This window comes from Callorhinchus milii, unplaced genomic scaffold, assembly GCF_018977255.1.
Source record: "Callorhinchus milii isolate IMCB2004 unplaced genomic scaffold, IMCB_Cmil_1.0 Scaffold8, whole genome shotgun sequence".
Taxonomy (NCBI): domain Eukaryota; kingdom Metazoa; phylum Chordata; class Chondrichthyes; order Chimaeriformes; family Callorhinchidae; genus Callorhinchus; species Callorhinchus milii.
In genome coordinates this window covers 19,079,992-19,107,539 of record NW_024704749.1, presented here as the reverse complement: position 1 = coordinate 19,107,539, position 27,548 = coordinate 19,079,992, and the positions used below count along the sequence as shown (strand labels likewise).

Here is a 27,548-nt window from a genome sequence, read left to right as displayed (position 1 = left end):
GGTGGAACATTAAAATTCACCTGAACAAGCAGGAAGACTTTGTTTTAACGTCTCCACCAAACAAGACAATTGAGAGCTCCCCATCACTACACTGGAGCATCAGCCTGGACTGTGAGCTCAAAGTCCCAATGTTGGACTTGAACTCGCAACCCTTCAATTCAGAGGAGAGAATGTTATGAACTAAGCCAGGCTAACATACTGAAACAGGCTAATTGTATTGAACACAGACTGATCGATCTAACGGTAAAACACCTTCCTCTAACATTAAACCCCATTTCTAATCTATGTTCCAGCAGCTGGGTATCTTAGAAGGCAGTAAGAATTAGAGTCCAGAGCGCAAGCAAGGAGCTGCAGAAGAGAAGGCTCTCTGAGGGAAACAGCACCTCACACGCCTATAGTGCCTTTCACATAGGGTGTTTTTAAGCACTTCACACAAAGTGGGAGCAAGGTCAGAAAAAGGAGGGGATAGAAGGGAGTTGGATCAACTAAGTAGGAAATACTATTTTTAAAAAAACCTGTAAAATAGTGCCCGTGACAAAGAGGAACAAACTGGGGTTTAAATTTTTCTTTATCAAGTATTTTCATTTCATCAGAAAAGGCACAATTTAGAGTATATACAAACTGTACAGCGATATTAACCTCTCGTTTCCTAGTTGCAGCCACTTCCCGCAGCTAATGCTCGAGGTGGGGTAGGAACAGTCATTCACAGCTGGCAGCAAAATTAAAGTCCACAATTAATGGCATTATGAAATTAAAAGTTGGGATGAATAAAAGCTGGCACAATAAGAACATTTGCAGTGCTCAGCTGCAGGGGCTGACACACAGGACTGTACAGTATTTAGGATACAGAAGGCAAACAGTTTTTTCTTCACAAAAATTAGCTGCATCCGACATTCTACCGGGAGCAGCTGCAATCCACGCTTTGCATTTTCACAATTACAACAGGAACAGAGTACTTCGAGATGAGAAGCCCCGAAACACTTTGTTTTGGTCGGCTAGGTGTTTGACACACACGGAAACCTATCACCGTGCTTAAGAGTCTCCAAACCGAACTACTGAGTTGCACACGCAAATGGTTTCCGTCCGTCTGGTACAGAGAGGAGTGGTCATGCTCTCCCTGGAGAGTCCAGCATGTTGACAAGAGCCAATGCTTGGAGACCTCCGAGCGTGCTTTGGAATACTGCTAGAATTGGAACAGTTTAAACTGTGATATACAGACACCTGGTATATATACCCTATGTTGTTAAGCTTAAAATTTAAGATTGAGGGAGGTGTGGTGGTACAAACAGCTCAGGAGCAGCTGAGGTTGGGGACGAGATGGACAGGCAGGCTCTAGCGCTACCCCCTCACCACCTTTTGGGAGACAGGGTTCCGCATCTCAGATTATCTGTGTTACAAGCGAAAAATTGTTTGCGATCAGTACAATTCACAGCACAAGTGTTTAACACAGGAAGACTCAGGCAGATTTTTACATCAATGTACAAAGTCTAACGTTTAAGACGTCAGTCACACTGTCACATTAAGTTAAAGGGCGCTATCACCATAGCAACCTTGACGTTACTTATTGCAAGAGATGAAAGTTTGAAGCTTAGAAACAACAGACTGGCTGAACTGTACACCAGCGGGAGAGAGAGCACTATACATGAGCAGGTACATGGTGACTGCTTCGATGTGCTAGGTCAACTCGCTGCAAAGCACAGGCTGCTGCTGCCATTGCACCCACTGCTGTGCCATGAGCAGGCACAGTGCCCAAAGGGTGCAGTCTCTGGATTCCTGGTGGGAAGCTAAATGGCCTAACACCATTCCCATGTCCATGTGTGGGAGATGGAGTTACCTGGCCGGTCGCTGCTACGAATGGGCAGTGGTACAGGATCGGCAGCACGCTTTGCTGTAGTACCAGTGAGAGCACAGGTTGACCTTTATGGCCAGTACGCAGTTTGTCCCCAGCTGATCCTGACAAGCGTCATCTGTGGATGAAGAATGTTGATCGTCAGTTTGCTCAAGCAACCTCAGGTCACTTTAAATCACATTTCAAACCCACGTGGCACTTTGTGTCTGCCTTGAAGAGGTGATTCAATGAAAATACTGACTATGCCTGCCAGGCAGAGGCCAGTCAGGCACAAGCTGAACAGTAAAGGAAAGTGTGAAGGAGGAATAGAAAGATCACTAGAGAGGCTCTGATTGCTTCAGCAGCTGCAGCAACCTTGTCAGACAGATGAGGACAGTGGGAGAGAAGCCAGCGCCTCTGGAACTCTCCCCCAACCACCTGGTTTGCACCTTCTCTCTCTCCCCCCACCCAACACTACCCCTCCCTCACCTCACTCCTCCACTATCCCACCCTTCGTTTTTCCCTCCTCTCTTCCCACTTGGTTGCATCCCTCTCCCCTCGCCCTCACTTCTTCCCCCGACTATCTTACAAATTGAAATTGCTCAATTGGCTGCCGCGTTTCGCCCACAAAATAGTCAATTAATTTTACAGTATATTCTGTGAAGCACTTTAAGACATCTTGAAGATGTGATGAGGCGCTATATCAGATGCAAAGATCAGTATTTATTATTATCTTGGCCCTTGCCTCAAACAGTGAGAGTCCCAGTCACCAGCGCATTGCAAGTTACATGCTCATTATCCTTACCAGGGGCTGGGGTAGGGCATTCCTCCAGGTCACAGGTTTGCTTGGCCACAGGTTTGAGGAGAGGGTCACAGCCTCGGATGATCTCCTTGTCCTGGTAACATTTGACATCTCTCGTTCTCACCCCCACACCACAGGTCTTGGTGCACTGGACACAAAGTTACAAAACATCATCAGCTTTTCTTAAAGAGATCGAAAATAAATCACAAATCTGAGGCAAAGGGGGGGGGAAAAAAAAATCTTGGAATATTTCATATTTGAAAATCATCATTTCATTTCAAGAGGAATGCTCTGCAGCTGCAATATTGGTATCCAACCAGAACATGTATTCAATTTCTGAAATATTGCAATAACTTTTACTCTCGACAACCGAGAGTTGGATGATGGTGGCGCGGAGCTGGGCTGTGACTCCAAGGCGCACCACAAGATGGCAGCACGGACTGAGTGGCGAGGGCTGGAGATGCCCTTGAGGCAGCCGGGATTAAATGTAACCTCCAGCACTGCTTTACTCGTTGCTCTATAGCATTAGGGTATACGTCAGTGCTCAGGGTTGTATGGGATCCAATACCTGTAGGAATGGACAGAACAGAAGTTGGCTGTGATGTCCAGTCCGTCCACTGGTGCACTGTTTGCCAACACTCTCTGCCTCGGCACATGACGGTTGCTTGGGTACCAAATGGCTCAACTGTAATCGTGTGAGACATCAGCTCCAGAACTCTTGCCCTTTTACAGCCTCTTATCATTGCAAAAAGCTGTTGATAAGGGAAAAGGGTTCTTATGACAAGAGGTCAGAAATCTACAAATAAGTAGTTGCTGCTCCAGTTATGTAGAGCACTGGTCAGACATCATTTGGATAGCGTGTTCAGTTTTGGGCACCCAATCTCAGGAAGGATAAAGCTGCCTTGGATGGTTTCCAGGGACGATCCCTACATTAATACCTGGGCTGAAGGGGCTGAGCTATGATGAGAGACTGTAGTTTTATTCCCTAAAGCCGAGGAGGGTAAGGGGTCATTTTAATTGAGGGATTTAGCATAATGAACGGAATTGACAGGTTATAGTGGACGACTCTTCCCTCTAGGAAAAAGGATCTATTACAAGGGACAGAGTGTTACAAAATCAGAACATAACAGTTAGAACTGAGATTAGGAAGCATTTCCTCACATAGAGGGTTGTGAAGATGTGGAACACTCTGCCCCAGAAAGCTGTAGAATCCAAACCAATAGAGATATTTTAGAGACAGACAGAGACTTGGGGAGTAGCGGTAGAAAGGGATATGGTGAAAGTGCGGGGCATTGGGATTAACAGAACTGACATATTGATGGAACAGGCTCGATGATTGGAATAGCTTATTTTCCTAATATAAGTCCAAAAGCTTCACTTCACAGATAATTACTGTCAAGTATAACTGTAGCCAACGATATCCCACACATAGCTATGAAGTGAATAAAACACATTATCTGGGGAATTGTTGGCCAGAACACTGGGAGAAACTCCCCTCTGTTTTCCAATAGAACGTGTTCTTGAACTTCCACCCAAACAGGCAGACAACAGTTTTAATATCTCATCCGAAGAACGGCATCTCCGGCAATGCAGACCGAGCTGAAAAGTCCAGTTGTGGGACTTGAACTCACAACCCCAAAGCTGATTTATTATAGTTAATGGGTTGGTACCGTTACCTCAGACCAGGAAGTGCTGAACCACTTGAAACATGGCCGCTCGAAGCAGGTGGTTTCGTCAATTGGCTGCTGAGCAGCATCACAATCCTGAGCATCGGACATCTGCACTTTGCCGTTCACTATGCCAGCGCACACCACCACCCTCGTCTTCGTGCCTCGGCCACACGTGGTGTTACACTACAGAGAATAGAGCAGACGGCAACCTTGTTAGGGCAATAGCTTTTCGGCTTTAATAATCATTATAACATGGTACTTGGACATCTTCAGGGTGACAACAACTTAGAAAGTCTCAAAATACTGTAACATCTGTTTCTTGTTTCCTAATTATAATAGCAATCCATGCATTTGATACTGTATCTTTCATGTCAGAAGATCTCAAAGAGCTTCACAAGATTTACTGTAAAGTGTAGTGACTAATTTGTAGGCAAGTGCAGTTGCCACTTTGCAACACCAATGTGAATGACCAATTTTACCATGGGACTGTTGGCCAGGACACCAGGAGTGACTCCCTTCTCTTTTCAAAGTGTAATGGGATCACTAAGCTTTGCTTAGTTGCAAGGTCTGTTGTAAGTGTTTGCTGCACAATCAACAAAATACCTACATTGAGTAGAGAAACCTCTGATAACTCACACTCCCAGCCTGGCTCAGCTGCAGGACTTGGAGGGACAGACACTGGGATCAGGGATTCTTCCCACTCAGCGCCTGTTAACCCTGTAAGCCAAGACTGGTCCTAGCTAGGCGAGCAGCAGGAAGTTTCCCAGAGAGTGCTCTCAGTGGTAAACTATGCGATTTTAGCTGGTTAAAGTCTAGCAGCTGGCCCAATGCACACATGATTTAAGCTGTACTTTTAGTATTGACGAGATGCAGACAGAATGGAATGAACACTATGCAGGAGAAATGAGGACACGAGTGTACGACTGATTAAAGCTGAATTTTACAAATTCCCAATTCCATACAATCTAAAATTTTAAGATAACTGCCTGCGGCTAAGAACACGAAAATTTTGAGGCATGCATCAGCCTCAATCTTTGCTATACAATAGTTTTGCGCAGGGTTTTAGTCTGGGTTGAGGGAGTGAAGGACAACACAATACAAATTGACTGTTCCATGTACAGATTTGACAGAAATCCCAAAGCAATTATTCAAACCTGTAAACCAGAATGATAAATTGATGTGAAACTGTTCAGTATAAATATTCATTTCTGCATTCGTTTGGGAAGCCAATATTATATGTTTCTTTACTCACCCGCTCCCAGTCCTGGGCTAGCCAATAGGGAGAGCATTGCTTGGCTCCACAAGGGTGAATGGCCAGTGGTTTGGCCTGAGAGTTACACTGGGATTCCGGCATTATACGTCCATCAGAGCTTTTGCAGTAGACATGTCTGATCATTCTGCCTTGTCCACACGGGCCTGAGCACTGAAACACACAGAGAGCTTAGCGTCAGCTCAAAATTGCCCTGAGCACCAAGATACAATCTGAGCACGCTCATGCACACACAAAGCTTGAGCCAAGTACACAGTGATCTAAGGTTCTGGATCACTCTGACCAGACAATCCATCTCTGGAAAGCTTTCTCACTTAAAAATGATTCCTCATATTTTGTTAGCCATGAAGGTAGGAGAAAATTGACATTTATTTTTGAGAAACGGGAAGAATGCAGCAGTCGCACTTACCGGGCCCCAGTCTGAAATGCTCCACTGTCGATCACAAGGTGCTCCCACACAGTCCTTCTCCGAGGGCGGCTTGGTTTTCTCATCACATAACCATTCTTCTTTAGAACATCGGACTTCCCTGGTCACAGTCACCCTTTCCGCACACTTTGCTGTACACTGGGGAGAGTGCAAACCCATTAGTCCCATTGCATCACACGTTAAAGCACATTATCTGCAGAATAAACCAGAGGTGAATCACAATTCTGCAGAACACACCCTGGGACATGCTCTCACTGACTGAGCAGCCCCGGTGCTGGGCAATGGGAAGCTATAGGCAGTGGGAAGAGGAATGCGATTCTAGGTACGAGGGGGAATTTTTACTGGGCAAGAAAAGGGGAAATTAAGCAAAAGGGCCAAGCGTTCTCCAATCTTCCTATTGATGACCTTCCTTAAACGACCATACAGTCTTTGCTCATTGCTAAGAGTAAATCAGGGGGAATATCTCCCTAGATATGAAGCACTTTAAAATGTTGCAAATTCTTTTAAAATTCAAGTACTTTTAAGAAACTCGACAGAAAGACGACTTCAAAGCTAAGACTGAATTCAACAATTTGACAGATTTGCTCAATTCTTGAGATGAAACAAAAATAGAGCAGAGTAAATTTAGACCTTGGTGATACATCTCTCCGCTTAATTTTGGCTTCCTCCATTTCCGTTGTGCCAGATTTCAAATGAAGATGCAGATTGTTGCCTTGTTTTGCTGTTTTCAAGCTCTTTTCAGTGACTTGCTTCCCCAGTGCACAGTTGACGGACTGAATGGCCTGTGCCATAACATTCCAAGACTCTCAGTTGCAGGTGGAAGCAATTTCCGTGGCTGAAAATCAGTTTCACAAAAGGATTCGCACCCCCCCCACCCCCAAACACATCTAAATAACAATAATAAAACTGGACGGACTATTTTGTAGGTGAAACACGGTAGCCAGTTGCGCACAGCAGTTCCTACAAACATGGAGTGAGTGACCAATTTTATTTTGAGGGATTGTTGGCCAGGACACAGAGAGAGAGAGAAACTCCCTTCAATTTTCGAATTGTGCCATAGGATCTTTAAAGTCCACCTCAACAGGCAGACGGGACCTCGGTTTAATGTCTCATCTGAAGGACGACACCTCCGATGATACAGTAACCATACCTCAGACCACTCCGACATCTCCCATTGTGGCCCGCAGACTGGGTTTTTGCAGATTTTTCGCTGTGCGGGTCGGTACAGGTCAGCTGATTCACACATCTCATTGTACACCGAGCTGTCAAACCCGGGAGAGATCATCTTCCAGCACCGCACAATCCGATACTGATGCCCTTCCCCACAGGTCCGCGAGCACTCGCTCCAGCTGCTGGTCTCCCACCTGTAACAGGTAACAGCAAATAGAGCAGCACACACCTCAACGCCAACGCAGCAGATAGCTGCACACCACAGGCACTTTATACAGCATATATCTCAAATTGTTATTTTTCTTTAAAAAACAAAACAAAACCCCCAGAATATTTAATGCAGTTTCTCACTCAAAATTCATGCAGAGCTTTCTGATCATTTTTACATTGCAGTTTTTTTTCACAGGGCTTCATAGAGATGAGTCAGCCTCACCAGACAGATTACAGGGCTTTATGAGGCACTTTTAAATCAAAATAAAATGGTTTATACTCAATCTATAATCCTTTCATTGATAGTGTCTATAAACTTCAAAACTTCTTAATTCTGGAAATTGCTACCGAGTGTAATGACTGTATTTGTAGGCAAATAAATCAGCTTGTGAAGGCACAGCAATGCTCAACAAACAGCCATGAAGTAAATATGAAATTTATCTGGAGGACTGTTGGCCGAAAAAAACAGGAGAAATCATCTTTTCTTTTTCATCCATCTGAACAAATGGCAAATGGGAACTTGGTTTAGACATCTCAACCGAAGCACAGTACCTCAAACAATGCAATCTACCTCCTCTATTCCCCCACCCCCCACCCCAGCTCGGCTGGCATGTCATCTTAAATTGTGAGCTCAAAGTCCTGACGTGGGGCTTGAACCTGCAATCTTCTGGCCCAAAGAGAGTGTGAGCAACTGGGCCAGCCTGACACCTTGAAGCACCAATCTGAACAAAAAGTCAATGGCTTACCTCGCCTGACATTCTCTGCCTTCACAGAACTCATGAACTGGTTCCGGTCGTGTCAAAGAGTCACAGTACGAATCGTCAACTTCAATACCATCATAACGCACACACAAGGCGTATGTAGTGGCTACTCCTGCGCAGAGAAGGAAAGAGTTAAATTCCAGATGCAGCTTCCCTCATCTCTTTTCTTCCTTTGCCCCTGTGTATCGTTCGATCCTCAGCCCAGGGGAGTCATCTATTTTAGCCGTAGTCCCAAATACTATCAACCTTGATACATTTTTACAAGATAACTATCTGCTATTAGCGAACCGTCCCCTGCATACGATCCACACTTGAGGGTGTTGGGGGTAGGCGCTGGCATTTACTGGCCAACGCACTGAGACCGCTGACACTCACTCGGTCAGGGCTTGTGGTTTTCAGTTAACTGCTCCTTAGTTGAAATCGTACTACTCGTTGGCTTAATAATAATATTTGCATTTGATACAGCGCCTCATCACTTGGGCAGCTAATTGCGCACAGAAGTGTCCCACAAATAGTCACGGATTGAGTGACCAAATTATTATTGTGAATTATTTATCCATCCATGTCAACTATGCATGGAAACTGCTTTACTTTGAATGGAATGAGCAGTCTCTCCACAAGGGGACCAACCCCGTCCCAAATCACATGTATTGTAGATACAAGACGCACAGCAGAATAAACGGGAAGAGGCACCTGTTGTACACGTGGAACTGCAGGGCTCGTGAGAGGACAGCTTCCATCGGTACATGTCCGCAGCGCTCACCACACCTTTCCTCAGCAGCTTGAGTCGCTTTCTGAAAGAAATCAACAAGGAAAGAGCTCAGGCCCCCCCCCAGCAGCTGAGAGACACGTGAAGCTCTGCGCAAACAGCTTAGTTACAAACCTACCTGTCCTGCTGACCAAGTAGGATCCCAAGACTTGTTACAAGCAGAGCTTCAGCTGGCTAGAAACAGAGAGAATGGAATAAAGATTGCCAGCTTTAAAGAGAAGAGCATTGAGTATCAGACAGATGTCTTGTGTTACACCATGTGCTGACAGAAAGTCCAATAGCAATATTTAAACACCAGCCCAACAGGAAGCAATTTGTATTTTTTTTTTAAAAACACACTTTTAACCGTTTTGATGTAAAAGGTTTGGGCTAAATATAATAATCATACTTGCATTTCAAATAGCGCCTTATCACGTCTTTGAGACGTCTCAAAGCGCTTCACAGAATATACTGTAAAGTGAATTGACTGTATATTTTGTGGGCGAAACACAACATGCATCCAGCAAATGATCTGTTCTGTGCAGATGTCTTTCAACTGTTTGAAATATGAAAAATATTTCAGCCACATATATTAGATCACACCAGTTGTTACTGCGTGGGTTTAGCGTTACAGCTGCTCATCTCTAGGCAGCAGAAGCTCTGACATGAACCGTATTGTTAAAGCACCATGAGATAACCGCACATTGCTGCTGCTCTGCAACGCACACAGCAACCTGATCTATGCTGCACACAGGACTTGTACAACGTGCCAGTCTTTTAAAACAACAACAAACTACATTTGTGTAGCACGTCGTACTGTAAGATGGAGTTCCAAAGGGTGGAGGCAGAGAGGCTGAAGGCGTGACCGCCGATGGTGGGCGGGCCAGGTGGGGGACATGGAGCAGGCCAGTGTCTGATGAATAGAGGGGAGTGGACAGGTGTATAGGGACTTAACAAGTCACAGAGGTAGGTAGGAGCAAGGCCATGGAGGGCTTTGAAGGCGAGGACAAGGATTTTGAACTCTATCCTCAAAACTACCCTAAAAACTCTAATGCTTGGGAAAAAACTGCTCGTGTATTATTAACCTCATCTCCCGCTCTTAGGCCAGGGCTGGCAATCCACGTTCAATGACGTTATGAAGGTGCAAAGCAGCTATAATCTGACATTACTGTCCAGAAACAACATCAACTCAGCAAGACAGCCCCAGCATTGCGCACCCAGGAGCCATTGCTGGGCTTACCTCTCTCCTGGGTGGGTACAGACAGTACAAAGGAGAGCAATGACAACAATGCGCAATGTTAAGAGGGGTGAGCTAGAAAAAGAAAGGCACCTCAGAGGGACCTTTTAGAGGTATACAAGCAGATTGAGAAAGTAAACCAAACATTTTAAATACACCAAGGTTGCAGGACAAAAAGGTATGGGTTAGGGGGTGTGAAAGCAACTTTAGGCCAGGCAACAACAACTTGCATTTATATAGCGCCGCTCACGCAGGGTAGCGTCCCAGAGACACCAGGAACACAGAGGGTCATGAACAGGAATGGGTTATTATGGGTGGTTGAGGCCAGGTTTTTGGACTAATTTACGAAACAAGTTTAATTTTGAGACGAGATCAAAATGGCACAAAGGGACTTCATCCCAACTCTCAACTAGTTTGGAGAATCCTAAGATTGGTGATGGGTTTCTGCGTATGTAAGATACCCAGCTGGCAAAAAACAAAAATCAAACCCTCTCTGTGACCTTGAATGGAAACCACACATAACGCTCCATGTCTGAAGAAGTTTAAGCTCGTTTGTTATCCAGAAAAAACACTATGTGAAATTCCAAACGATAAATAAAGATACGTACCGTACTTTCTGTGTCCGGTTGCTTTGAATAACTTGCACAAGCGTTTCATTGGAGTACGGGGTCTCTGCTGACAGGTTCAATGCTCTGTTAACAGTCAGTTCCAAGAGTGTGTCATTTATATTAAACTGGTCCAATCTTTCACCGTCTTCATAATCCAACAGGAAGTGTGTTGCGCTGGACTCTGCAGAGGAGGCCAGTGAGCTTTCACTCACATTAACACTCACTTTAACGGGTCCCTTGACACCAGGGGAATGTTCATTTTTAAATGCGTCTACCAGCTGATGCTTGGACATAAATAAATATTCTTGGGAAGTAAACCGTGAGAGCAGGTCTATAGTGGTATAATCACTGTCTTCCACACTGTTGGGCTGGCTGCTGTTCCTGGTGTCTGAGACAAAGCATGAAGAGGAGTCAGCATTAACTGCAAACATTACAGCCTGAAACCAGACAAAAGCTGAGCAACTATTTTGCAAAGTTTGAATGTAGAAAGCCTTTTTTTCAAAAAAAAATCAAAGTTACTGCAGGCTGTGCCAGGCAGGCTAATGGGCTGTGCAGGTGCTGCATTTGATGGAAACCCTCAACTGTCTGGTGCCTTGGGACATCCTCCCGATGTGAAAGGTACTATATAAATGCTGATTGGTGATGGTGGGGGAGGTATGTTGGCTTATGTTAATAATCTGAAGTTTGGCTGCCAGTGCACCGCAGATGAGAAATTAAATTGAGGAAGAAACTAGAGGGAATCGAAATAAACATTTTGGTCCTGTGTCTGTGCTAATAATTGTGAGTCCGTGGTCCCCTCCTTTTCCCCAGATAAAGGAAATAGTTTTACTTTATTATAATAATATTTGATATAGCACATTATCACGTCACGGAGCCATCTCAAAGCACTTCATTGAATATACTGTAAAGTGAATAGACTGTATACGTTGTGGGCAAAGCTGACTGATGGGAAGAAAGGTAAAACCTACTGGAATGTATTTTATGACACTCGGTCAGATTAGGAACAGCTTACTACACCCTCAATGAGAGCTTACATACCTCCCACTTGCTCTTTGTCTGGAGTTTCTGCTTCACCATAAATGGCATTGCTATCCTGAGACTTGCTGACATCAAACTCATCCAGGCTCCTCATCTTCTCCAGCACCTGGTTAGCGCTCTCTGTGATTTCCTTGGATGGTTTTCCGTTGAAAGTCCGATTGCTCTCCAAGTCACAGCCTTCGACAATGAGTTCACCGTCATTTTCACTGCTGTGAGAATCTGCTCCCGGCATGTAATAATAGGCATCCACAGAGGGCTGAAGGTGCTTGAATTCAGGGCTCCGAGGGACTGTGAACTCATAGGTAATATAAGGTCTCTTCCCACTTTGAATTAATAACTAAGAAAGCAATGCAAACAATGCTGATTAGATAATGAATGAACCCAACTGCAGCAGAACTGAGAACATTTCAAAGAAAATTAAAGCATCATAAGTCTGAAATTCTATCTGTTTTAAACCTTTAAAGTCTTTTTTCTGTATCTCTTAAAAGAAACCGCTTCCAAATTAAGACTGAATTTGAGATGTTCCCCTGATGTGAAAGGCATTATAGAAATGTAAATTGTATTTTTAATCGACCCCACCACCATTCAGCCTTTTGGTGTCAGCTCTCCAGAACTCCATTTCCAGGTGCTCGCTCCCTCCCTCCTTCAAGGAACATCTCAAAACGTACCTGACTATTCTTTTGGTCTTTTTTTTTGGTTAGCCACTAGTGGGTCGACAGGCTGATGTTTAAGTAGGACAAAAGAATAATAAAAAAATAATAAAAACAAATCAATAATGGGGCACAAACTCTAAAATCAAACTGGACAGAGGGGTTAAACGTGATCTTACAAGTGGCAATGCTACAGTTACTCTACATGTTTTCTTAAAGCTTATAAAGGAATGTAGGAAAAGATCAAATGATCAGTCTCAGAGTAAAGGAAAGGAAAAGCAATCCCACACCACCCTCTGGGGCACTGCAGAAACATTCGGCAGTTAGTGAAAGGTATACCAGGATGTTAAGTCCCCGACTGGTGGGCCCTTGAGCGACGATGTATTCAATCCCTGTCTCGTAAACGTCCGTCGGCCGCCTGTATTTGAACACTGTGTCAGCCAGGTGGAAATTCCTCGGGCCGTCTACTTTAAAATTGCCGTTGACAAAGAAGGTACCGGACTCGTCAGCGATAGCTGCAAATGGGTTAAAGGGAAACAAAATGGAAATCACTCCAGCTATTGGCACACTGAAGTATGGATGAGAATAGCACCAACAATGGCATACTCTGATCTAGGGGTGAGAATGTATATACTGCCTAGCTACATACATTAATAATCACTATATTTGATACATTGCCTAGAACTTTAAAACATCCCAAACCACTTAATAGCTAATTGCTGTTACTAGTGCAGTAAATGTTTTTTTAAGAATCAAATGTTCAGCCGTATGCTCCAGCAAGGGTCCATCAACAGGTGAAGTGAATAACCATTTTATCTGGAGGATTGTTGGCCAACACCCCGGAAGGAACGGCCTTCTCTTTATTCCAATAGCAGCACAAGATCTTTAATATCCACCTGAAGAGGCACAGATAGGAACTCAGTTTAACATCTAATCTGAAGGACAGCATCTCCAACAATTTAGTGCTCTACTCAGTACTGCACTGAAATATCAGGTTGGATTCTGAGATCATAATCCCTGACATGGGTTTGAACAACCCACAAACTTCTGACCCAAAGCTAGGGCTCTTCATTCTTCATAGAAAGTAACCCATAGAGGGTATATAAATGTTAAACTGGATTGAAAGTAAAGTAAACCCAGGATGCACCAAGACAGCAGAACAAGAGGACACAGTTTTAGAGTTTAAAAAGGCAATTTCAGGATGTTTTTTTACTCAGCAAGTAATTAGACTTGAACAGATTGCCAGGAAGGGTGGTTGAGGCCAAGACTCGTTTAAAAAGCAGCTTGATACTCTGGTGGCAGTACGGTACGGTAGGTATTCTGAAGGGAAGAGATTCAGTGGGCTATAGGGACTTCTTCATCCAAATCAATCTTGTGATCTCATGAAGTGCGACAGTTACAAGAAGATCCAATAATAGTAATAATCCTTGCATTTAATATAGCACCTTATCATGTCGCTGAAACATCATAAAGCGCTTCACAGAATTTATTGTAAAGTGGATTGACTGCATTTTGCGGGCGAAACTCGGAGGCCAAGTGCTCACAACAGTGTCCGACAAGAGTCATGGAGCCAAGCTAGAAACAGTTACAATCTGAAATAGTACTGCAAATCATACGATAATCATCAAATGTTTTTGAAATCTTTACACAGAGGGTGGTTGGAATGTCTGCCTCAGTGTTGCTGAGCCCACCGATTCCTTTAAAAGGCAATAGCTCGAAGCTTGAAGAGCATGCTTGAATAGTAATTGGCGTGGGGGAGTGGGCGGATTGGATTAGGCAGCAGACTTGGACAGCGGAAACAAATTCTACGTACCTAAAACATCGCCTGATTTCCTTCTCTCGATTATCTGGATATCTGTGGCACCAGCTGGGATGTGCGTTATGAGGGAGTAACCTAGGAAACCGGGTGATGCATTTTCACATGAGTCAGTGAAGCCAAATACTCTACAGCACAGAGAACTGAAAATAGCGACATGTAGCCAGTCTGTCCATCCGTCCATCCTCTCCCCCGGTACACAGCAACACAGCACCACCCGCACCCTCTCCCACCCACAGCACCAAACCCTCATGTCTGCCCTCACAAGACTCATAGGGCAGATCTGGTTGTTCTAAAACAGAACTGCTCAGAAACCTCAAAGACCCCATCCCCGACCCGGGCAGGGTACTGTACACTCACTCAGCTTAAAATTAGAGCAACGGCTGCATTCTTACCCAGTTGAGATGCTCCTTTCCTGTAGTTGCCGGTAATCCGTATACAGCTGCTCCCATTGCCCTCACACACGCCACACTTATCCAACGTTTGGGTGGAAAAGAGCACCCCATCGCATCCAATGGGCTGCAGGGCAGAGATGGTATGTATCAGGAGCGGTCACAGTATTCGCAGGACTGACAAAAGGAATGTGTATTGCGATTACATTCACAACCTCACATCTGCCTGTGACGCACACGCCTCGGTATGCCTTGTATTTACAAGACGTTCCATCTCGTGCTGGAACCATTAGCTGCCGCTGTCCATCCGTTGTGGTACACTGAAGGTCACAAGGCTTGCTTGAAATGTGCACATAATCATCTGCAAGACAACACGTGAAAAAAAAAGAGTGATGAGAATGTGGAGGCGAGGAGGCCGTAGAGGCGGGATCAATTGGAAAGCTTAAAAGGGTAACAGATTGGAAAGTAATCTTATTAAGTAGATTTGGAGAAAAGGCAGGGAAGTGGGATTAAAAGATCTGTGGGATCTAAATAAACTGGTGAGACAGACTCAATGGGACAAATGGCCTCCTCCTGTTCCTATTAATTTTACCACATCCTACTAATTTACCATACGCATCTTGCACACTACAAGTCTGAACTGCAGCACTTCATTGTGCCATGGCTCGACACCTGAACCATGCACTTGGTTTCAGAGGCACTTCAACCTCTGATATTCCTCTCAATGTTGGCCGAGTGCAAATACAGAGAATAACCCTCTCTGAAGCCACAGACCTCAGACTTAATAATAATAATCCTTGCATTTGATATAGCTTCACAATTAATCTGCCCTTTGAACTGAAACTCAAAGATAATCGGTAACACAGAACGCCGACTCTGACGGAGCTGCACTTGGCATTACCGTGCAGTGTTCACATTCAAAATACAATGGGCTGAAGGACAGTTTTCAGGCAAAGCCCTGGGCTGGTGGGGAGCAAGGAGTGGAGCTTAAACGATAACCCTGTGTTGTGCTGCCTGTTGCGGGGACGTCCTATATAAATAGTTTGTTGTTGTTGGGCAACTTTGTAGTTGCTGTGGAACAGCTCTACAGTCTACAGCAAACACTACTAGAAGGAAAACCGGTTTCAAATAAATAATTAATCTACAGTGTAGAAATAATTGTGTAGCCTTTATCCTTTCTAACATGTCCCAGGATCACACGTGCGATATGAAGAACGCTCTTCAGCCCATTTAACGTAAGGAAATTAACCCTCTTGCTAAAAATATAGTTTACTGGAATATGGGCAAAGGTAAAAGATGCTGCTGACTTTCAACACTTTCACCGTTTTGTTCAGATTCCCAACCAACAGAACACATAGAATTTCAATGAGAACTGACACAAGTGTTAACGGAACAAAAGAGCTCAGAGTTCTGGGAATTAAAGGACTGCAACTTCTTGTACTCGTGCAGTCCCACAGGCACTAAAGATCACCACAAATGCATGCTTTCTCGTGCATTACTACTTACTGTAAAAAAGCACGCCGACAATGCAACAAATGGCTCCTCGCCTCACCTGGGTACAGTGGTTTCCATTGATACGTCCATCCATTATACACACGGGAGTTGAATGATGAACACTGCTCATCACGAAAGCTGCGCCCATTCGGTGGACACTCCTGAACCAGGTAACATAACAATCATGTTTCCAGTGTAAAATCAGAATTATTATTAAATCAGCAGATATCCTGTATATTGAGTGTCATACAGAGAGACTATATAACAGTTTTAACAATCTCGTCCTGAGAGCAAGAGTATAACAGACTAGAGTGAATGAATAACAGACTCAAAACTTGCCTTTATATAACCTTCATGCAGATAGTGGAGTTATAGGGAGAATACGGGTAAGCGGGATAGGCTAGGAAGGCTGAGGAAGTAGGAACTGCAGGTGAGAAGCTATTGACAGGACTCAAGGAGGACTGCTTCTGTTTTGTCAACATTCAGTGGCAGAACATTTGTGTTCACCCAGCCCTTGATGTCTGACGAGAAGTAAACAGAATATGATGGACCTAGGGTTGTAGCTGAAGGAGATGAAGTAGTTTTGGGCATCATCTGCCTACATGGGGAAATTGACCCCATGTCTGTGGATAACTCATCCTGAAAGTGGCAGACTGTGCCTGTATTATTAATCTCACTTTCCCGCTCTTCTCCCACATATCCCTTAAATAATTAGCTGCTGTAATGCTTTTAAAGTTCCCTTTTGAATGATTTTATTGATCTGGCTTCAATAGTAATTTGTGACAATGAATTCTAATGAATTAGAATTCATATCTAGAATTCATATCCCTCTCAAACTCAACTCCATTGGAAAAAGCCCCGAATTAAACACTTTCACTGTATGGATATTATCTCATATCCTGCATCATCTGAATGAATTCTTCTCTAAACCCTCCTTCCTAGGATGAGGTGTCTGTCCATTTACTTGCATGTCAGCCTGACTCAGTTGATAGCACTTTCACTTCAAAGTCAGAAGGTCATTCAAGTCAAAATCATTCAAGCCCCACGTCAGAAGTTGAAACTCATGCAGTCTAGGCTAACACTCCAGTACAGTGCTGGGGGTGTGCTGGATTCTTGGAGGTGCTGCCGTATGGATGACATGTTAAACTGAGGTCCTGCCTGCCTTTTCAAGTGGATGTTAACGATTCCATGGCACTGATTGAAAGAAGTGAGCATTTTTCCTAGTTTCTTGGCCATCAATACTCCAAATAAAAATAGTCATTCACTTCATAGCTGTTTGTAGGACAATGTTGTGCATAAATTGCCTAATACAGTCGCCCACACACTGCACAGTCACTCCATTTTAAAGTATATTTTGTAAAGCTGTTTGAAACATCAAAGGCACTACATCAAATGTAAGGATTATTAGTATTTCATTATACTGTCTCGAACGGTCTAAAACATTCATTTATGTGCAGAACAGACTTATAAGCTTTCCCGTAGAATACAGAATACCAGCTGGCTGGACTCCGTTTCCTCACAGTATGTCAACATGGGTGCCGAGACCTGTGTCTCATGAGGGCTGCAGGCACTTTTTGCCATTTTATTCAGCAGCACATATTATCAAAGCCATTAGCATCCAATTCTGCCTTGCTTGCTGTCAGTAGGCAAGAATTCTGGAGATGCGCTGAAGAGGAAAGTCTAGCATATGCCGATTGCTAAAAATAGGGCTCTTTGTTGTGGTTTTACAATGAAGGGTCCATTAAGTTCACGCTGCTGAGGTTCTTAAATATACAGACCCACAGATTCTAGGAAATTGATGGAAGACTCAGGAAAAGCAGCTAATGCTGCAATGATTAACTCCTTCAAAAGCAATAGCTGGAGAGGAGATAACACGCAGCTTGGAGAAGGCAGAGGTGATCAACTACCCAGGGGTACAACAATTCCTTATGTTTCTGGGAAGGGAGAAGGATTTTGTCCAAGTATTAATAATAATAGTAATACTTGCATTTGATATAGCACCTTATCACATCGTTGAGACGTCTCAAATCTTTCCTATTTACTTCTAGGTAAGCAGAGGCTTGTGGAATAAAGAAACTAGCCTCAGGTTTCATCCTGCCTGGGAATCAAACCCAGGTCCTCTCGCTTGCGAGGCGAGTACTCTAACCAAAATGCTACAGGACAAAACATTGCCCAGCCCTTCAAATATGCACATCACATCCAATTCTGTGCTAGCAGCACAGACCAGTTGAGTTGAGAGAGATTAGGGATTTTTGTTCACAAGAAAGTCAAGGATGGTTAAAGATGACCTGACAAGAGTCTTCAGAATTATAAAGGACCATTCAATAATGTACACTGCAAGTAACTAACTTACACTGGGCAGCAAGCCAACACGAGGCACAAACTTTACATTTAATACATTGCCTTTTATATTGGGAGGATGTCTCAAAGAATTTTACAGGATTAACTGTAAAGCGCTGTGACTATTTTGTGGGCGAATGCAGCAGCCAATTTACGCACTGCAACGTCCCACAAACAGGCGCGAAGGGAATAATCACAAAAATAATTAAAGGGGATGTTATTCAATGGACATTTACACAGAGAGTAATTGAAACATTAGAATTCTGCCACAACCCAGAAAATAAAACAAAGCTTATCAATTCTTTCAAATGCGAGAGGAAGAGTAAAGAATATAGGAAGCGAACATGAGAGGGGGAGTAGATTAAGGGCCTCAGGTGGAGAAAAACACCACCGCATACTCTATGGGTGAAATGGCCCATTTTCAGGCTGAAACATTTTATGAATATTAAGTTTTGCTTAATAAACAATCAGGATCAGAGAGCGTCTGGCACAGAACTTTCCCTCAGGACAATGACAGAGGGAGGTAAGGCCCACAGGAGCAGATTGCAGAGCTCTGTGGAAGCAGCTCATCCTTCAATGGTTTATCTCAACAAACAGCACTACAGCACTGGATCAGGGGTTGCTTCAATGTGATTGTGCTGCTGTTAAATGAGCCATGGCCTTCAGCAACAAGTTTAATTGCATGCAAACAAAGATCAGCTTCCAAAACACAAGCAAGGTTTTAAAAAGTGAGGCCTGGAACAGAGAGAGAAACAGATCAGAGTGTCCTAAACTGGATTCTGTTTGATAGATTTGTAATAAGATGAATTGAAATAACAAGGGCAACTGGAGTATTGCTGGCAGAGGCAAACCATTATTACAATTTTAGATGAAATGGTCAAATCTGTGTTTATGCTCAATACTCAGGTTTCATTAGTAGGAAACATTAGTACATTTTTGAGCAACTTCACTCTGCTAATAATAAGGCTGGCAACAGGTCCAGAGTGTCCTAAAATGCCCTGGCTAGGAACCTTGCTCTGCATTGCTTCTGTTAACCAGTAACTGAAACAAAGCCTGCCTCAACCCACCAACAGAAATACAGGTGTGATAAGGAATATATAGGAATAAATTGCCAGCCAGGACACTGGGGAAAATTCCCATCACTTTTTCAATAACATTATGGGGTCTACAATTTACAGCCAAACAGGTGGACAAAGCCTCTGCACCGTTACAAAACTGAGCAGCCCCTGGTACTGCACTGGAGTGGGCCAGTGTGGATTGCGAGCCCAAGTCCCAACATGGGGCTGGAACCCACAACTTTCTGACCCAGAGGGTCGTTGTGCTATTGTTTAGAATGAACTTAAAACAGCACTGGAGTGGATTTCAGTACATCTCCGGTATTTCAAACAGGAATGCACGAACTGCAGGACCCATTTGTCACCGTTTTTAAAGTAACAGCACCACTTGGTGGCAATAGGTAGACGATGCAGCCCCCCGCCAGGCTCACCAAACATCTCTTAAATCTCCTCGTGTAGGTGGAATGCACGGATTTTTCAGTTTGGATACTTTTAAGAAGGGTGATGGGTTTCCACACGCATCAGACACCCAGCTGACCCTGCCAAAAAGTCAACCATGCGCTGCGTGAAGAGCGCTACATAAATGCAAGTATTATTGTTGGCCATTGTTAAGGACGTTAATGAACCAGTGGGGTTTTTAAAACCACAGTCTTGCGGCTAGTTTATCAGTGCTAGTTCAAATTACCAAATCCAAAGTGACTTTCTTAAGATTCCAGCAGTAAGTAGTGCCCCCACCTACTTGAACATCGCAGAGTTGATATCTTTTGGCTGTTCCTGTACACGTCTGGTTGCCAGCTCTTGTTATAGTGGTTTTCCTGTCAAACAAAGCATTCATTATATCAAAGGATTTTGTGGTCATCGGTAGCATATTGGTACACACAATATAAATCACCCACTTCACACCCAACCCGAGGAAATTCAGAGAGAATTTGTCAAGATGATATGACTGGACAATGAAGAGAGGTGGATTAATACATGTTCAGGAATTTGAGCAGTGATCAGATTGAGATTTTAAAAATAGTGAAGGGCACTGACAAAGTCAATAGTCAGTGACCATTCCCTTCTCGTTGGGAAATCCTGGATAAGAAGAAACACCTTCAAAATTAGAGCTACTGGTGAAAGGGGAAGACGATAAAATATCTCTTCACGCCAGAGGGTCCTAAGAACATGGACTGGAATGCCTTTCACATTGGGAGGACGTCCCAAAGCACTTAACCACTGCTCCAGACAGGGTATTCCACGTACTAACTTCTCTGCAAAACAAAAGATGAGACTTGGGGGCAGGAATAGGATGGTGCTGACCTATGGCAGGGTCAAAAAGATGGAAAAGTTTTGTAAGCAGAGGAGAGTTTTTTTTGGGGTGGGGAGAGAGAGTTCCAGAGAGAGGGCATAGTGACTGAGAATATTAATATTTATTTCCATGTAAGAAAAACATTACACAATTGCCAACTCTCCTAGAATATGCTAGATTCATCTTATGCCGAGAAAAGGAATTTTGTTTCATCTCTGGTGTCCAGTGTTAGTTTGCCTACAAAGTACAATCACTTCAAACTACACTTTACAGTAGGTCCTGTGAAGCAATTTAGGTGCCCTCCAAATGTGAAAGGCGCCATGTCAAATGCAAGAATTATTTATTAATGATTGGCACGATAGACATCTTTTTGGCAAGGATTAATGTCAGGTTTCTCGCTTTCCCTAGAATGTACACTCGGCGCATTTCTGCTCACCATCCCTCCTCTCTAAATGGAGGGATGGGGGAGGGGTGTGTCATTTTTGTTTCCCTATGTAAACAGGGACAAATAAACATTTGTCACTATGTTTTTAAAACACATTTGTCTTTATCAGTTTCTCTGTCCTCAATCCCCCTCTTTCTCCTTCAGTCATGCATAGAGAAAAGTGCCAACGCCCCCTTGTAGCTCCAGACTGTGTGACTGCAGTAAGCAGTACAGTCCACATTCAGACAGAGTGCAGCTCTTCTATTGTACCACAAAGTTTCAGTTTGTAGTTACGGAGTTGGATAAATGTCAATTCTGCTATTTCAGCTTGTTCCTTTCAATTTCCCCTTCCTCTGCTGAAGGTGTTGGCTTATGCTGGGAGCAGTTCGGCCACCCTCAAATACCTAGACAAAGTGGACATTCCACTCATGTGTGAGGCTAGACATCGAGTTCCTCTCTCCCCCCCTTCCGCTTCTCCCCAACAGCAGGGGAGCTGGATTGTAGTATTTTAAGTACGGAGGGAAAGAACAAACTAGACATTAACATGCAATGTGAGAAGGAAACAATTTGGGTGGCAACAAACTACCTGCTGTCTCAGTCCAGTGTGGAATAAATAAGTCTATATACAGTACACTGGAACTGTGAGGTAGAGGCCATGCCCACAGATGCTCCAATGAAAGGTGCCCCATTACAGCCAGTCTGTTATACTGTAACCCACCCCTGCCCACTGTGCCAGTCTAATACTATAACACTCTACCTTTGCCGTAAGCAGTGCCTTTCTTGCGTTTTCACTCCACCTCCGCAGGTCCGGTGCATCCTGTCCATTTGGCCCATTCACCCCACCAGGAGGCAGTGTTGTCCGCTGCTTCTTCTAAACTATTGGATGCCTGGGCCTCCTGCTGAGAGGAAAGTACCTTTGAACCCTATTCCGTCGTGAATCTTTTGAAATGTTCAAGATGATGAGGGGGAAATGGTGCTTGCTGAATTTAACACGTACCAAAGATGGGGGCAGTGAGCAGCATCCCTTCCCCAGTTTTAGAAGCCATTGAACAGTAAACACGTGAGGAACAGAGGACAGCAAAAACTGCAGGAGCTTTCAAATGGCTACAAATTCCTCCTCTAGCTGCACACAGCTTCTGGCGTTCAACATGAAAGCGGTTTCTGGTTTGTACCAAATTGCATTAAGTGTAAATAAAGTTACACCATGAAGAACAAATACTCTCCCAGACGACTGCGCCCATCCTCCCTTCTATTAAGTTGCAAAAATTGTTGTTTATTAGTCGTCTGCAAAAACCAACAGAAACAAGTGTCCCGCAGGGCACAGCTGGGGCTGGGCACTGTGCCCAACGGACATGCACAACACTAACTTCAGCAGACATCTAACTAGGCATCTCATAGAACTACAGACAAAGGCTAAACAAAGATCTGGTTTCAAAAACACTGAATCCCATCGTGGACACGTTATATTAATGTCGGGCTTTTGCCATTTTGTGTTAATCGGCAGTGCGCTATGCAGGCAGAATGTGAGGATACTTTGGCAGGTAAGATTGTGCCAAATAACTAGTGCACTCACAATAACACGTAACCTCATAAACAGACCTGGGACCAGACACAAACCCAGTCACCATCATGCCACCCACTGTAAGCAGATTACCGCCTCATTTTAATTTCAATAAAAGCAGCTGGCGAGCTTTCCTGTACTGTCCCACAAACACTGAATTCCACATCTGTCTGGGAGGCACTTCCCACTGGGATGGAGGAAAGTGAACACAACATGAAGCACTAAAGCAGGAAAAAATACGTGTTGCTGTCCCACACCCACTCTTAATAAAACAATAATTTCATTTATAAAAAAACAAGACAAATTCTTGGCATGACAGAATTAGAATAGGTTGCATTTTGGAATTTGCTAAGGTTTTTTTAAAAAAATCACATTAATGCAACTTGCAGAAGACTAAGATCTTGAAGCAAAGGATAAAATCTTTCTCGAAAATGCCATGATGGGGTGACAAGGTCATCAGCAAGCAGCAATAAAGCACAGACGGTTGTAGCACATCATCCACAGTGGTGGAGGATCCAGTCAAAATATCCCCCAATGTGGAGGTATCTGAAAATACTTGCCCTACAGGTCACCAGCTCCTTAATAATAATCTGCAAATCAGCCTGAAAACTGTGGAGTGAGGTTTACTCTCCGGTCTCTAGTTGAGGGGGCAGTGGTTACAGAAAATCAGGACAGAAGTTAAACAGGAGATCTTGTGACATTGTGCATTGGCTTCATAAACCACATTTTCACAGAAAGGAACAGCACCTGTATTGTGCAGCACATTTCAGTCTTAATACAAACAGTTCACAGAAACAGAACACATTACTGCACAATATCTCCCCGTAAACAACTACAATATTACATTTGTAAAACGCCTTTCACATCCCAAAAATAGAAATGACTTACTTGTACGGCAATGACAGCAAGATTTTCAACAAATAATGCAACCGTGATCAGGTAGTGCACGTAAATAGCTGCATCCCAGCCGCAAACACCTTTGGAACTCCATTTAGCTACCGTCATACTGGAAAGAAATCAAAAATACAGAACATTCTTACTCCAGCTCAGCAATTTGCTTCACAGCAAACGGTATTGAGCAGAAACTGGCAATACTTACATTGATCAGGAATAAAATTGAACACGGTAACTAATGTCTCACAAGTGTTGTATGACAGTCGCACTGATTGAATCAGCCTCAGATTGTTCCCTCTGTGGGAAATACATGCATCTCATTCCCTTCCACTTGGCACCTTGTTCTGGTAACATTGCGTGGTTTAGATCAGGACCACACAGCTATGTTTTCCATTGTTCCATCAAGCAACGAGAGGAACAGACACACAGCTCGTCTGAGCAACGACTGCTGAGACCTATTAGAGGACTCTTGCTTTAATTACGGTTATTATCAGGACCAACAAATGTATCCAATGTGCGAGAGGCAACACAATGAAAAGACGAGACAAGAATTCAAAAAGCAGAAAGCAACTCATTACTGTACTTCCAGTCATTAATTGCTTCCTTCAACTCCCTGAACAGTCACAACCTATTTGGGGCATTTCCAGCACAAGAATGGAGGAAATTACTTGGAACAGTTATTTCGGAGGGGAGGGCAGAGTCAGCTAACATTGCTGCTCAGAGTGGATTCACTTTATTTTTTTCAACAAATGCTATTGGATAACTCGGTAAGTTTCATTCATATTTTAAACAGCACTAAACTGCTATTACATAGGAGGGAATATCAAAATGCGGTATCGATTTTAAAATCTAATACAGCATTGCACCACTCTTTGCAATAATACACAACCCTTCTCTTACAATCAGTTTTTGTGGATAAGTGCAAAAGTCTATTAAAAAGAGAATAAGGTTGCTTTATGTAAAACACTCTCGATTTCCTGGCAACAACTGAGCCCTGATGGCAGGTGGCTAAAACTACACGAGCACCTGGTATTGATTAAATTCAGACATTCTAGGAATAAAATCAAGAATGAAAACAAACGTTTTACAACCTCAATTGGACAGTGTCGGCCAAAAATAGCTGAGGAACATCATTTTTAAAGCCACTGGGGCAGACATGTCGAGAGCTCCTGCAACCCTTTAAGCAAAACAGCGACTGCATAGTAATAATAGTAATTGTAACCAAAAAAATACCACTTGAGAATTGCGCCCAGGACATTAACCAAAACACTAGAAGTCGCAGTGTAACGGTACTGCACTGGTCTGGGACCATTGGTGCCTGTGAAAAAAAGAGTCCATGAGCAAAACAGTTATTACTCTAAAATACAGTGAGAACTTATTCGAGTTATGTGTATGTGTGGTGGGGGGGGAGGCTGGTGGGGGGGGGGAGGCTGGTGGGGGGGGGGGGGTGGTGGGGGGGGGTGGGGGAGGCTGGTGGGGGGGGGGGAGGCTGGTGGGGGGGGGGGGAGGCTGGTGGGGGGGGGGAGGCTGGTGGGGGGGGAGGCTGGTGGGGGGGGGGAGGCTGGTGGGGGGGGGGAGGGGGGGGGGGGGAGGCTGGTGGGGGGGGGGGGTGGGGGGGGGGGAGGCTGGTGGGGGGGGGGGAGGCTGGTGGGGGGGGGGGAGGCTGGTGGGGGGGGGGGGAGGCTGGTGGGGGGGGGGGAGGCTGGTGGGGGGGGGGGGGTGGGGGGGGGGGGAGGCTGGTGGGGGGGGGGGGTGGTGGGGGGGGGAGGCTGGTGGGGGGGGGGAGGCTGGTGGGGGGGGGGGAGGCTGGGGGGGGGGGAGGCTGGGGGGGGGGGGGGGGGGGGGGGGGGGAGGCTGGGGGGGGGGAGGCTGGTGGGGGGGGGGAGGTGGTGGGGGGAGGCTGGTGGGGGGGGGGAGGCTGGTGGGGGGGGGGAGGCTGGTGGGGGGGGGGAGGCTGGTGGGGGGGGGAGGCTGGTGGGGGGGGGGAGGCTGGTGGGGGGGGGGGGGGGGGGGGGTGGGGGGGGAGGCTGGTGGGGGGGGGGGAGGTGGTGGGGGGGGGGGGAGGTGGTGGTGGGGGGGGGAGGCTGGTGGTGGGGGGGGGGAGGCTGGTGGTGGGGGGGGGGGAGGCTGGTGGTGGGGGGGGGAGGCTGGTGGTGGGGGGGGGGAGGCTGGTGGTGGGGGGGGGGGTGGTGGGGGGGGGGGGGGAGGCTGGTGGGGGGGGGGGGAGGTGGTGGTGGGGGGGGGGGGCTGGTGGTGGGGGGGGGGGGAGGCTGGTGGTGGGGGGGGGGGAGGCTGGTGGTGGGGGGGGGGGAGGCTGGTGGGGGGGGGGAGGCTGGTGGGGGGGGGGGAGGCTGGTGGGGGGGGGAGGCTGGTGGGGGGGGGAGGCTGGTGGTGGGGGGGGGAGGCTGGTGGTGGGGGGGGGAGGCTGGTGGTGGGGGGGGGGGAGGCTGGTGGTGGGGGGGGGAGGCTGGTGGGTGGTGTACAGTGTCTTTCACACATATAACACAATTCGCCTATGACATTCTCACTGTATTTCAGAGTGTGTTTAAGTACCGGTACACACACGTTTGTACCAATATTTAGCTCCAGGATCGCGACGTTCCTCGTTCACTCAACTCGAGGAGCGAATTGCACTTATAAGGGGGAGGGGGTGAGGGGGTGAGGATGAGGGGAGTAAAGGACACTCAAGAGACAGACAGACAGAGAACCATCGCGAGGCACAGACCGGGCAGTGGGCGCTGAGCTACACCTGGGCCGCTCGGGGAGGCCAAGGCGAGCAGCCGACTGGCACTCACCTGTACGCTGGATCCCCGGACAGTGCAGTGCAGCGACTCGGCTCTCCCTCTCTCTCACTCCCTCTCTCTCACACACACACACACACACACACGGCCGCCGAGCGCACCGCACCGTTCCCGCTCGTGGGCGCCACCGGACACGATGGCCGCCGGTACCTCGGGTCCTGCCTTCCCCCTCCGGCTGTGACTGACTGACTGACTGACGGACGAGGTGAGTACTCGCTGGGGCTGCCCGGGGCGCAGGTGCGGGGCCGGTCCCGGAGCCTCGCTCGTTGCCGCTGCCGCCGGCCGCACGCTCCATACCCCATTTTATAGCTGACGCCGCTTCGCACTTCCCGCCCAGCGCAGCCCTTCCCGCCCTCCGGCGGCACCGCGCCCGCGCCCCGAACTGCGCCTGCGCCGCCCGAACCACCAGCCACCAGCCCCCGCCCCGCCTACCCGCCTGCGCGCGCAGACACGCTCCGGCCCCGCCCCCCCCCTCTCCTCCTCCTCCTCGTGCTGCTCCGGGGTACGTACTGCGCCTGCGCCCCCTTCCCCGCTTTACCCCGGAGCGCAGTGAGTCTGCGCCGCCCCGCCCTCTGTCAGGCACTGCGCCTGCGTCGCTCGCACCTCGGAGCGCGGGCTTTTCAAACGCACCTGCCGCAGCCTCGTGGCCAGACCAGACCGCCTGCTGTGTGCTGCTCCTGGATCGGCTGTTCCACGTTGGCGCTCGGCCTGGAGATGCAGTCAGGTAAAATATTTCATAAATCCCATTGAATTGATAGAGCCTAATTCTTTCATTTCCGCAGACAGCCGCAGCCAGTGCTGTGACCACATTACAGTTGATGCTTTGCCAGAAAACCCAGTTTTTTTTTTTTTTTATTTCCATGTCTGGTTGGCACAGTAAACATAAATATATTTTTAAATTGGCAAGTTGCAAAGGAACTGATTTTTTTTTTTTTTTTTTTTAGTCAGCCGGGTGTCTAACATACACAGAAACCCTTGGCCATGCTGAGGAGTCTCCAAACCAGACTGAGTACCACTTATCCCTGGAAATATTCCCTTTACCTGGAATGGAGTGTACACTC

The 27,548-nt window shown here is 46.0% G+C and overlaps 1 protein-coding gene across 1 annotated transcript; it reads right to left on the bottom strand.

Moving 5' to 3' along the window:
- Nucleotides 1-556: 556 nt before the first annotated feature.
- On the bottom strand, nucleotides 557-26,838 carry adamtsl2 (ADAMTS-like 2). The gene is given in 20 exon segments (XM_007900174.2): nucleotides 557-1,967; nucleotides 2,634-2,778; nucleotides 4,307-4,483; nucleotides 5,553-5,723; nucleotides 5,980-6,135; nucleotides 7,148-7,361; nucleotides 8,124-8,250; nucleotides 8,832-8,932; nucleotides 10,732-11,119; nucleotides 11,770-12,106; nucleotides 12,759-12,934; nucleotides 14,233-14,313; nucleotides 14,631-14,754; nucleotides 14,843-14,988; nucleotides 16,180-16,282; nucleotides 20,256-20,331; nucleotides 21,989-22,043; nucleotides 22,046-22,127; nucleotides 23,681-23,798; nucleotides 26,482-26,838. Coding segments are annotated over 19 exon segments (2,895 nt in total). The 5' UTR covers nucleotide 23,798; nucleotides 26,482-26,838; the 3' UTR covers nucleotides 557-1,848.
- Between the last annotated feature and the right edge of the window lie 710 nt (nucleotides 26,839-27,548).